This window comes from Talpa occidentalis, unplaced genomic scaffold (assembly GCF_014898055.3).
Source record: "Talpa occidentalis isolate TD23 unplaced genomic scaffold, MPIMG_talOcc4v2.1 talOcc4.9, whole genome shotgun sequence".
In the NCBI taxonomy this organism is placed as follows: Eukaryota; Metazoa; Chordata; class Mammalia; order Eulipotyphla; family Talpidae; genus Talpa; species Talpa occidentalis.
In genome coordinates, this window is record NW_023605305.1 from 11,801,847 (window position 1) to 11,815,407 (window position 13,561).

A 13,561-nucleotide genomic window follows, 5' to 3' on the forward strand; every position below is an offset into this window, starting at 1 on the left:
TTGATTTTTTTCCCCTCCCAAAGTAAGGTAGTTACACGGGGAGAGTCACACCAAAAAGTTAAAATATATAAAATATATAAATGCAGGAGATACAAACTATTTAAAGTAAAAGGCAGTAAGTATGAAGATAATAAAAATTATACAAAGATTGTGAAATACCATTGCTTCAATATAACATCGATAAGAAAAAAACAAAACAACAAAGTGACATTATTGGACACCTGCTTTTGTTATAAGCCATTCATATGTTTAAAGTCACGGTTTCTAAGACACTGCTGACATGAGAACTTACTGTTTATGTATGTAAATACTAACAAGTGTAGACAGGAAAGTAAAGTGAAACATTTACTTAAGAATCACATCTTGTATCTGAGTGAGTCAACTGATCAAGCCACTGGTTTCCATTTTAAATCTAAAGATAACTTTAAAAGCCAAATTAATTTCCCTTTGCTTGAGATTAACTAGACACCCTAAGCCCAAAGCAAACCAAGTTATAAAGAACCCCTCCTGTGAGCTGCTGAGCCCTAGGCTCAAAATCTCTCACTGTTTTGAGACATTCTGGAGAGCTTTAGGTTTAATAAAAAATGCATTTAAATTACACGGATAGGAATTAATGTGGTATAATTCACATCCACGAAAGTTTTAACACATTACCTTTTTTTTTTTTGTTATTGCATCCAATAGGTTTTTATTCCGTGTCTGTCTTATTCTTTTTTTTTTATTAGATAATAAATTTTATTGTTATATTCCCCATACAATTGCAGCGCCCCCATTCTGACCCCAATCCCTCCCCTCCCGCCCCTGCCCCCCTAAAAGTGTCTCTGGTTCATAGTTTTTTGTTGATTTTGATTTTCACTTTCTTATAGTTATTCATTTTCCTGGTCCCTTATTTAAGTTTTCTAGATTCCTGCTATGAGTGAGACCATCCGGTATTTTTCTTTTTCTTTTTGGCTTATTTCGCTGAGCAGGATCCCTTCCAGCGCCATCCATGTTGCTGCAAATTGCATGTGTTTATCTTTTTTGAATGCTGAGTAATATTCCATGGTATATATGTACCACATCTTCTTGATCCAGTCATCTATTTTTGGGCATTTGGGTTTAACACATTACCTTTATTCAAGGTATTGCCGTTCATCTTCCCATTGCTTTGGTCCGCTTCCCCATCTTGCTCATCTAGTTGTTCAAGAGCAAGCTGGCGCCAACTCCGCAAGGAGGACTTTCCCACCCAAAACCCGTCGTTGCTGTGGAACAGAAAATGTAAAATCAGGCAAGTTTCCTGCTGTCTGCCTCCCTTCCTTCCTTAGGTCACAACTAAAATGAATTAAACATTCAAATTCTCTTGTGCATATTTTTTTTTAAATTTTTTTTTTATTTTGCATACAAGAACTGGGGTACAGGCCAAAGGTGTGTGTGTGTGTGTGTGTGTGTGTGTGTGAGAGAGAGAGAGAGAGAGAGAAAGAGAGAGAGACAGGATTCACCAGAGACAGAGTGGGGAACAAAACAGGCAGGCAGACTGAAATACACTGCTGAGGGGAGCAGCGGGTGAGACAGGAAAGGTCTGCTGCGCCAGGTGGGCAGGTCCCTGGCCGGGGATCGAACTCGTGCTGCAGTGGCTGTGGATAGCTTCATAGTCTGTGTATTAACCCCTTGTGCTAGCAGGAAGGTCCTGTGCATATTTTTTAAGCTATTTAATATTTTTTTCCATCCTAAATCTTATCCTACCTTTCCTAACCCTCATTAAGATTCATGTCAATCACACTGATCAACTGGCCACTTTTCTTTCACTTGTTTACTACTTACAGCTGTGCTGAACTACTTACAGCTGTGCTGTTAAACACACACATAGGCACTTCCATACATACATCCATGTGTAGACAAACACACACACTCTTTTTTTTTTTTTTTTTTTAATTTTCTAGAGGCATGTCTTATTTATTTATTTATTTATTATTTGTTTGTTTGGTTGGTTTATACATGCACTGGGTACAGTCAGAAGCATGGGAGGGTGAGAGAATTCACCAGAGCCAGAGCAGGGAGCAGAGCAGGCAGAAGGACCGAAGTACACTGCTGAGGGGAGCAGCGGGCGGCAGGAGAGGTCTGCGCGCCATGTGGGACCCTCCTCCGGTGGCCGGGGAGCAGCCGGGGATCGAACCAGCTGCAGAGGCTGCAGTCAGCTTCGCAACCCAGCGCTCAACCGCTGCGCCACTGGGGAGGCCCAAACACACACACTCTTAAGGGATGCATTAGGCTATTAGGAGTGACCTCAATGGTTAACTAAATTAAACTTTGGAAAGTATTCAACTTTAACACAGACTTAATTTATCATCCATTAACCATCTGAATCTCTTGGTTCCTGAGAGTGGAGGTACTCTACGGAGTGGGGCTGGCCATCCTCCAAGTACCCTAGATGTTTCTGACGAGGATGCTCCACTGAATACTATTTGTTAACATCAGTTTCTCCAAGGGGACCTCCCCCTATATATGCTTTCTGTAATTCCATGCCAGTTCACAAGGTAACACTCTGCCTTCACATGGACGGACTCAGGCCCACATCTCTTCTACGTTTTAATGATGCAACAGTGACAAAAGCTATGTGACTCAGCTTACTTTATCGTTGCCACTATGGCAACCTTTGAAAAATGTAATCTGGCTCCATCATCCACTTCATCAACCTTTCCTCTAAAACTGCAAACATTGCATATATATATATATAATAAACTATTTGGTTATTACCTCTAAAGAAGTTTAGTTTATCATAAACGATATAGTGCTAACATACCCTTTAACTGTAGCTTTTAGCAGATTATTAACAGTTTTATAATCTTCATTTAGTTGGTTCTTCAAACGCAACACGCGACAACGTTCTACTACACATTCCTTACACAGGGCTTTCACTAGAGAAAGAGAATGAAAAGACATGTTCGTATACAGATATCCTGTAAGGAAATGTAAGACCTTCATAAAACAGAAGAATTCTAAACCAAAGTCAAAAATTCTGACAAAACAGCTAATTGGTATATATCCTAACTTTTTTGGTTATTATCAAGACACAATATTGTTAACTGCAGGAACAATGAGACAAAATGCTATAAATATGCTGATACAATCTATACCATTGGTTCGATACTTAATAAGGTTTAGAAGGAAATTTTCTAAGACCATAAATGAGGGGATTGACAAATCATCTGATAACTATAGATGTGTTGTTAATTGAGAGCTTCATGTAGGTATTATATACTGGAACACTTCAAAGCAGGGAAAAGAAAATCAAGGGCTCAACACAGTTCTGGGAGGTACATCACATGGGACAGCAAAAGATCCACTTGCTGCTGAGTTCATAGAATGTGAGTCCACAACAAAAACAAAAACTCTACATGTGTAGGAAAGGCCTGCAATGTAACAAAATGTGTTTGTATGTTCTAGCTTACATGCACTCAGAAAAAGAACACTTAATTTAGGGGGAAAAGTACATGGCAGGGGTGGTCATGCAATTTCATATATTAGACACTCACCTATAGATTGGGGGTGGAAGTTGAGGGCTGTATTGCCATTTCCCCCATTAAAAAGAGAGCTGTTTCAAAGAAAGCCAACCAGAATGAAAGTCTGTGGATACTAGGTGGTCATGGATAGCGCAACAGTCAAAGCAGAATCAGGCAGCCTCCATCCATAAGCTGTTACAAGCTACAAATCTCATGTGTTAAGTCACCTTTGCAGGGACTTAATAGGGGCAAGGACCTGAATCAAGGATTTTGATGAGTATTATGTGAAGTAACAGAATGCCACCAGATGGGTGTCTCAGAAGTGTCCTAATTTTGTCTAACTTGACAAGGAGGGCGAAACACAGTGAGCAGCTATCAGTTTCTTTTCTAATATTATGAATATGCCACGTATAGTGTTATTTAACTTCACCATATTTAGCAAATCCTTCTTGCAAAGTGTAAGGAACATTTATTTGGTCTACCATAATTTGGATCAAGTGATCATAAAGGTCCTATAATGATGACTTAAAGCAGGACTCCTTTGAAAACAGAGAAGACATCTCAAGTTACCAGTTAGTCTTGGTCCTCCTCCGTATCTACTGTAGAAAATGTCAGCCGCATATTCAGATATTCTCTTCATAATCGATATTTTATCAGGATGAAGTTTGTCATGGGAACATAGGCAGGCATGGTTATCAATAGGTTTGGTAGGTGTTGATTCATCCAACCACTTTTGTAGCCACTCAAGAGAGACAAATTCATATGGCTCTGAAGAAAGTAAGGGAAAGAGACTATGTATTTTTACAGCTTTGTGACTGATACATTCATTTTCCTCAAAACACAAAGCAAACTCTGTCCAAAATTAACAGAATCAAAAGAATCATTGTTTGGGGAAGACGTTGGATGAGAACCATACAAAGCTCCATTTAGATCTCACTCTTCTGAGGTCAAGGAGCTATACACGACCAGGACAAGTCTGCACAGTGCCCTATGAGATCGGCTGGTATTATTAACCACATTCTACAAAAGATGTATCCACAGAGAGAAGTGTCTTGCTTGACAGCAGAGCAGAGCTTTGGTCAGGACACCCATGGCTGTGGACTATAAGCCATGCTCCGTGATGGCTCACAAATCACATAACCTCATCCCCCACTACTTTCATAAACACTTTTCATTGACATGTGATAGACATCTGGAGATTTAAGCAAGAAGCCTTACTGGTTCTAAAGCTAGACATTAACCTCATCAGGTGTAATGGTACTTTTACAAGTGCGTTTCAACCACTGAACTTTTCTTCATCCATGATGATACCGATATTGAGCAAAAGGTATTTCATTTCCCCATCTACATCCGTATCATGATGTAGTAATCACATCATTAGGTATTTCAAGTAAGAAAGCTACTTGAAATCAATTTTAGGAAGCACACTGATGTGAATTATTAATTTTGAAGCTGCAAAAACCAGACACCTGAAAATGACTTTGTTTGGGAAAACAGAGTCCCAGAGTCCCTAAAAAGCCAAAATTAAGGATAAAGGGCCAGCTTTGATTACTTACAAAGATCTCCAGTGAGTCCCAGCATAAAACATAGAAGAAAACATACAGAGGTTGAATTTATTTATTTGTATTACGTACTACTTCTGATGAGATCTGAGGGATAGACAATTCAACTCAAAGTCCATTTTGACCAATTTTACACTTCCTTGAGAGATACAAGTCTAGAAAACTCCCATTTAACTTTAGTGTAGACATTTCAAGTTTTATAAAAACAAACTTTAAAATTATCAGTCCCTTATTTGTGCTATAACTTTTACATCATAAAATGAGAGCCTTCTGCTTGGTCAGCTTAGTGCAGCTGCAGAGGAGGAGTTCCTGGGCTGCAAATTGAGGCCCAGGTCTAATCCAACTTCTGCCACCAAGACACTGAACTTGAGCAAGTCACTTAAACTCTCTATGCTCAGGTCTTTTATTTGTAAAATGAAGGTAATAATACCTGCCTTCTACCTACCTCACAGGGATGTTGTTGAATGTTAAAGATAAGATATGTGAAGCATTTTGAGCTTTTTGGAAGAAAAGAGATATAGAAAAGTTAATTATACATTCACACAATATATAAAAGAGGAAACCTTAAGATTCAGTATAGGTAACATGGTTGTGGCATTTTACAACACATAAAGATATGATTAAATTCAAAATACCTCCCAGATTTGCCATTCATTAAATTGAATCAGCCAGGGACAGTTTACAGTGGGTATCTTAAGAATGCAAAGATAAATGATCCCTATCTAAAAGAGCAAAATAAAAATCCTAGCATCGCTAATCTTTCTATAAGGACAGTCACATAGATTAAATTATTTTTTGTAATTTCAAGGCTATCAAAGGAAGAGAAATAGGATTGTGACACACAGTAACGTGCAAGGCTAATTCACCCAGATGGCCTAGCCTCCCAGGCAGCTGGGGAGGGCTGAACAGGTAACACCTGCTATTGATAACGAAACAATAAGCCATTAAGAATCCTGACCTTTACCAGGAGTCTAGGAAAACTACAAGTGCTCAAAGGACTCCATGCCAAGGGGGGTTGTGTTGGCACTCAAACTCAGGGTGACTGTAACCCTGAGCCATGTAACAATGGATGTGACTCAAAGGCACCAAATTCAAGGGGGCACTTTTCAATCCCCTACTAGAGTTCCACAGAAATCTTCCCAAGGGAAGATTATTGTTTTGGTTTTGAGTAATTTGATACGAATGAATGTGAGACAGGATGATTAGAAGTATTGTGTACAATTTATATCCAAAGAAGAGAGCAGAGAATATAACTCTAGTTCTGATATATCTTAGTTATTAACTCAGCCAGTTGTCCAGATTTGGGGTGCCAGTTTTAGTGTGATGGGGACTTAGGGGAGGAAGAGGAACTGAGGACAAAGAACTAACTTTCTTTCCTTTTCCAATTGCATCATTATAAAAAGTTGCATCAATGTATCATAAGACCAGCCCTGACTTCAGGATGTAGCACAAGTCTCAACAATTAAGGCAGATTCTGCTTGTAGCAAAGTTTTACACCACAGATATTTCTGCACAAGAGAAAGACTCCTGGCAGGTTCTCAGAGATATTTTCTGCTATTTATAATCCAGAAGCCTCCTAAAGGCATGTGTTATCAATTACCAAATGGCATCAAGTGCTCTAAATAATTATTAAGTTGCAGATAAGCTGTATAAAATCTGCACTTTTGGCAAACCAGAAAAGCAAAGGAGAATGCACATTTTGGCTTTATGAATTTTTAAAATGCCTGGATTTTGAACAAGGAACTTTCTTTTGAAAAGATATTAGTTCCAGAAAGATCATAGAATCAAAAATATTTCAAATATACTTTACCTAGAGATAATTTAAGATTCGAGGTAATTTATCTTAATTTAAAGAAAAAGGGCCAAAAGGGTTCATGTTCACAGTGAGGCTTATATTTTACACTAAGCGATCCTTCTTTAAAAAGTATGGTCACAAACAAGGATAAGATATAGAAAATGTATAACAAAAAGACTTCTGTTGGCAAACAAAACAGGTCACTAGCATTGAAATACTACAACATTTCAGGACAACAAGGACTTTCTATTATGTAAATTCACTTCAAGTAGGAAAACTCATAAACCTCTAATGGGTGAAAGTATTAATACTATAAAGACAAAAAAAATAAAAGTAATATAAAGACAAATTCTAAGAAGCAGCACATGTTTGTATAGACTGAGTGAAAATAGCTGAGAAAAGCAGTGATAGAACACCTTTGAACCAGGCAGTCTTAAAGAGTGGTTCAAAATAGCATTTTACTTTGGACTCATTAAGCCGCCTCCTCACAGGAAACAATGAATAAAGTTCAGAAAATGAATTTCTAGGTCCCAATGCCTTTGAAAAATATTTACAGATTTGAATCATATGTTCATTTCCAGTAAAAGTAAGGTCAGCTTAATTTTAAATCCCAATCCTTGGGACAGAGTAATAACAGGTTACAAAGAAAGGTCAGATTCAAATTGAGTAGTACTTCAGACAGAACTTTTAGCAGCTATTCTTACATATTTAGCAATTTATCTTCATCTTATGTTTGAAGTTATACCAGTAATGGAAAACTAAGATATCAAAAAGACAAAGCCACAAGTACAATTAAGTATTTATTTTCTAAAATTATGATTAAATTGCCTCTCTTCTTTAGTAGGAGTCAGGTATAGGGAACTCAAGTCTATGAAATGACAAAGACAACATATTATAACAAATGGCATGCCAGCCTTAAAAAGTTGAAGTTTCCTTTTTGAGGCACTCAGAAAACTTGAATAAATATATACAATAAAGGGATGAGCTAGAGTATGTGGGATAATTCTTAAAAAATTAGGGGTCAGCAAAAAGCTTTCCTAGTCTTAATTTTTGATATTAAATTTGGAATCAAAAAATAGTATCATAATCAAGAGCACTCACATAAAATATGCCTATTACTGCATTAAGTGCTGTTATGACAAAGTATGCAAGGAAATTGGCATGTTGCTTCCACAACAGTAACCCAATTGGACTTTATGAACAAGTCATTATCTCAAAATATAGAAAAATCTACAGGAGTCATATATGCAGAGTGCTGACCTAAACCTTATAATTTATTAAGAGCTTCCCATTTTAAAAAGTACATGATAATGAAACTGATTTGGAATGCTACACATCAGGTTATTGTTTGTTTACATCGTGATTTTATAGTGCATAAGTTGGCATTAGTGGGTTATCGGAATGGGTGGGGGAAAATTTATTCATATACATTTGTGAACATAAGAGAAACAAGGCACTTAATGGCAACAGTGCTGTCCCAGAATATCTTACAGACCAGCTCCAGCAGGTAACCTTTGGTACAGCTCCTTAACCTCTTCGTGTTTTGCTTTTCCTTTATCCACACTTTGCTTACGCATCTCAGCCATTTCAATACACCATTCCTCAAACTTGGAATTATCCCGTTCAACCAGCTCTTGCAGAAAAGCTATTCAAAACAGAGAGACAAAGTAACTTTTTCAAAGGCATAAAACCATGTTGAACTCTGCATTATATCAATACTGGCTAAGAATTTCATGGCATCTTCCTACTGTGGTCTGTTAGAGACCTCCAACCTGAAAGCAGAAGAAAAATTGAAGACGGTCACTAGAATAAAACTAGGCGATTATCCCCACGCCTGGCTTCCCATGGCATCATCAGTCAATTGGAACCATCAAATGGCTAAGAAACACCACTTCAAAATAGATTTACTTATGCATACAAGAACTGGGGTACAGGCCAGAGGTGTGGGAGGGTGAGAGGATTTACCAGAGGCAGAGCGGGGAGCAGTACAGGCAGATGACCGAAATACACTGCTGAGGGGAGCTGTGGGCGAAACAGGAGAGGTCTGCCACGCCATGTGGGAATTTCTCTGGCCTACTGGGACTCAAACCTGTGCTGCAGAGACTGTGGACAGCTTCTTAGCACTGCACTCAACCCTCTGCACCACTGGGGAGGCCCGTGATCACACCTACTTTCAAAAGACATTTACCATTCACAACCAACCTCTCATAATAAACAAGTGGGCCTCCCTGGTGGTGCAGAGGTTAAAGTCTCAGCACTATCAAACTATCTATAGCATGAGTTTGATCCCCAGCTAGGTAGCTGACCCACATGGCGCAGTAGACCTCTCCTGTCTCACCCACTGCTACCCTCAGCAGTGTATTTCAGTAGCTCCGCCTGTTCTGCTCCCTGCTCTGTCTGTTGAATCCTCTTGCCCCCCTCACCTCTGACCTACACCCCAAATCTTATATGCATAAGTAAATCTTTAAAATAAACACACAAAAGCTACCTTTTCTTGTCTTTGACCATGATGTTCTAAAATATGAGCCTAATGTAATCCTGAAAAATCACTTACCTGGTACCTGAACAGTTGTGTTGGGTTTTTCTTGAGTTTGAAGTCTATAAACCAACATATACGCATTTCGAGAGCAGTGAGTTCTTTTGCCACACTTGGGTTTACGTGTCTGGGACTTAGAAGGTTCTGCTGAGGTATAGAAATGACTAAATTAGAATGCCTGTACTTCACTTAACATAGAACTAACACATTAAAAGGCACTACAAATTTATTAGGGTCACTAGAGTTCTGAATATATAAACAATTATACAACCCTTCAACTTTTGCATATTGTATTCCATTTTTAATAGATGAAAACTAAGTACTATTTTTCATGAGGACAAATCTAGAAAAAAAAGTATTACTACAATGAGTTCATTTTAATGTTGGTCTTAAATTATAAATATAAATTCACAGAATTTAATTATCCAAAGAAAATGGCACAGTCAAGAGATGAAGTGAAATGCTAACAGGCAGAGAGATTAGCCACTAATCTTTGTGAATTCAGTAGCAACAAGAAAATCTTATTAAGTGTTTTATATGGAAGTATCCCAGGGTAACCATCTAAGAGTTATGAGGTCATCAATAACTCTGAAGAAATCACTGAACAGGTCCTCAGTTCACTACATACTTTTCTACTCAATCTGCCTCTAAGTGAAGGTTTCAACTCTCCCGAGTTGTCCGTCTTCCACTTTACAAAAGGAAAATCTAACCTGTCACCCCATGACCAAAAAGTCTCATCTCATTAAAAGGGGTATTTACAATAAAATTATATTTTGTTTTCAATAAAACTTATAGCTTACTTAATATTGGTTTGATCAGTGTAGTGATATTTCTCATTTCCTTTATTGCTCAATCCAGAACAAATTTATCAGTATTTAGAACTTCACGATAAAGAAAAACCTATTATGTCATTAGACAAAATTCAGTAGGGTCAGTGTAATGATAAATCTTGTACAAGAGAAAAGGTAATGTTGAAAATATCATACCATTAAAAGAAAACCATGACCTGTTCACATGTCTTTGAAAATGACCTGGGTATCAAATCTCTATGTTATATAAGCTGGTACTCTTCAAATAGTGACATTGCAGTTTAAGTATACATATTGATAACTTGCCAGAAATTACATGATTTGGAGCTAAATTTATGATAAAAATCTGTATTTTAAAATTTGTGAAAATGTACAAAGTTGTTCTATAATCCTATGGGGCAAAAACAAAAAGACCTTAAGACCATGGTCTTAGGAAATTAAAACTCTCAGGGAACATGTTCAGGAAAAAGAAGGTGCATCATTTCTAGTTTAAAAAGTATATGGGGTCTCCCTGGTGGCAGGGGTTAAGACGCAACCTATGAAGCTGTCCGCAGCCTCTGCAGCACGAGTTTGGGCCCCCCGCCAGCCACGAAGCAACCCACATGGCGCAGCAGAGCTCTCCTGCTCGCCTACTGCTCCCCTCAGCAGTGTACTTCAGTCAATCTGCCTGTTCTGTTCCCCATTCTGTCTCTGGTGACTCCTCTCACCCCCACGCCCCTGGCCTGTACCCCAGCTCTTGTATGCATAAAATAAATCTTAAAAAAAAAATATATGGTGGGCCTCCCTGGCTAAAGACACAATGCTATCAAGCTATCACCACTGCAGTATGAGTTTGATCCCAGGTCAGGGAACTAACTAACACATACGGTGCAGCAGATCTCTACTGTCTCGCCTGCTCCTCCCCTCAGCAGTGTATTTCAGTGGATCCACCTGTTCTTCTCCCTGTGTCTCTAGTGAATCCTCTCATCCCCTACACCTCTGGCCTACATTCCAGTTCTTGTATGCATAAATAAGTAATAAATCTTTAAAAAGAATTAAAACAAAAAACCAAAAATGTTTATTTAAAAAAAGTCTGGGACCTCCCCGGTGGCACAGAGGGTTGAGCGCCTCGCTGTGAACTGTCCACAGCCTCTGCAGTGCAGGTTAGATTCCTGGCCGGCCAGGGAGACACCCACATGGCGCAGCAAACCTCTCCTGACTCGCCCGCTGTTCCCTTCAGCGGTGTCTTTGGTTTGTCTGCCTCTTCTGCTCCCAGCTCTGTCTCTGGTGAATTCTCTCACCCTCCCATGCCTCTGAATGACTAAAGAAATTTCATAAACAAGTATTTTCTGATTTTGATTAAAATAGATGAAAGTTGCAATGTAAAGTGCATATAACAATGAGAGGTATTAAAACACTGGATGAGATCCTGATTGGTATGGAGTCTCCTAAACCATTTTAAATTTTATGACTACCTATATACAGAAGACAGCAGCAGATTTAATGCTGCTTTTAATCCTACAATTATCTAAAATGAAGACAGATAAAAAAATCTCAATAAAGAATAGTAAGTAAAACTAATAGTTCTTGACAATTTAAAGGTACAACTCAGGGCCTCCCCTGGTGACACACGGGGTTTAGATGCAAGCTATGAAGCTGTCTGCAGCCACTGCTGCACAAGTTTGATCCCCGGCCAGGGAGTGACCCACATGGCACAGCAGACCTCTCCCTGCCTCGCCCGCTGCTCCCCTCAGCAGTGCATTTCAGTCAGTCTACCTGTTCTGTTCCCCACTCTGTCTCTGGTGAATTCTCACTCACACACACCCCCACACCTCTGGCCTGTACCCCAGTTCTTGTATGCATAAATAAACCTTTAAAAAAATAAAAATAAACGTACAACTCAACTGTGTTCCTAGTAAGAATATAGCAAGAAGAAAAAATAAGTAAATGTTAAGAATTTGAGTATTCCCGGGCCTCCCCGGTGGCGCAGCGGTTGAGCGCTGGGTTGCGAAGCTGCGCGCGGCCTCTGCGGCGCCGGTTCGATCCCCGGCTGCTCCCCGGCCACCAGAGGAGGGTCCCACATGGCGCGCAGACCTCTCCTGCCGCCCGCTGCTCCCCTCAGCAGTGTACTTCGGTCCTTCTGCCTGCTCTGCTCCCCACTCTGGCTCTGGTGAATTCTCTCGCCCTCCCGCGCTTCTGACTGTACCCAGTGCATGTATAAACAAAACAAACAAACAAACCAGCAAACAAATAAATAAAGCATGCCTCTGTAAAAAAAAAAAAAAAAAAAAAAAAAAAAATTTGAGTATTCCCACTTAAGTGGGAACAAGATGGCTGAATGTCTATAAATATCTAAATGTTACCTAAAAATAGAAAATACTTCTCTAAATGACAAGATTATAATCACATGATTACCCATGTGCCTTGAAAGCCAACACCAACTGCCATGCTCCCTCCCTGTCCAATGACCTTGGAAAAGTGGGTCTCACCCATTGAAAGAAATAGGGACAGGAGAAATACCCCTATTCCCATTCCTTTTCTCATCATTAGATGCAATAGTCTAAATCTCACCCCAAAGTAACGGGGTTAAAAAGTGAGATGGCGCTACTTGGAAGAACGGCTCCCTCATTCAAGGAATAATTAAGAATTCTGGTCTAAGAAAATTGAAGTGATGAGAGTTACATACCAGGATACTTATTTCCCAAAGTGCTTGTAATGGTAGACCTCATTACTACAGAAGAGCAAGCAGTTTGCTACCCCTACTCGGGCACTGCTCACCCTCCAAAGATGGGATAAGTGGGGAGGAGTACAGTTCTCAGAGCAAAGTTCCCCTGCTGGAATTATTTCCCAAAACTGAATTTCTAACTTAGAGAAAAGGACTATAAATCCTACTATATTAAATCTACAATTCATCATGGTAACATCCTACCATACTATCTGCTCCCTACTCCCAATAACCTAGTTATTCAAAATATTTGTCTTCAAACTACTGAAAACATGACCTTATAGAAACATCTCTGCAGAGAACAAAAACCCAACATTTTTTTTTAATTAAGACACTGCTAATGAAAGATGTTCAGATTTCATCTGTGTTCAAGGAATAGTAATATCTTTGATAGTCCATAATAACTATGGGTGATCATAACTTATCACAAATATTTCCAGTAAAAAAAAAAATTTATATTTTAAAAGGGCACTCACAACTTAAAGGTTTTACCTAGATCTTCCTCAATCCCTAGTTGTAATTTCTTCCCCTCCATCTTTTCTATGTCTTCATCATTAAACTTATACCATTCACCGGACTGTGGATCTTTCACATGGGCAATGTAGTGGCCAGAATAAGCACTCACTCCTCTGTGTATGAGGACTGCACTGAGTTCATACACATAGGACCCATCTAG

General features: G+C 39.0%; 1 protein-coding gene across 3 annotated transcripts in view; it reads right to left on the reverse strand.

Annotated features, from left to right (window-relative positions):
* The window catches only part of USP48 (ubiquitin specific peptidase 48), a 70,710-nt gene that overhangs the window by 25,819 nt on the left and 31,330 nt on the right, over positions 1–13,561 (reverse strand). The window contains exons 9-14 of one of the 3 annotated variants that reach the window (XM_037500660.1): positions 13,378–13,557; positions 9,391–9,519; positions 8,332–8,481; positions 4,050–4,247; positions 2,780–2,894; positions 1,111–1,241 (exon numbers count right to left, since the gene is read on the reverse strand). In XM_037500660.1, the coding sequence (XP_037356557.1) occupies positions 1,111–1,241; positions 2,780–2,894; positions 4,050–4,247; positions 8,332–8,481; positions 9,391–9,519; positions 13,378–13,557 (903 nt within the window). The remainder of the gene's footprint in view (positions 1–1,110; positions 1,242–2,779; positions 2,895–4,049; positions 4,248–8,331; positions 8,482–9,390; positions 9,520–13,377; positions 13,558–13,561) is intronic. The other 2 variants (XM_037500661.1, XM_054690882.1) reach the window with 2 other exon arrangements.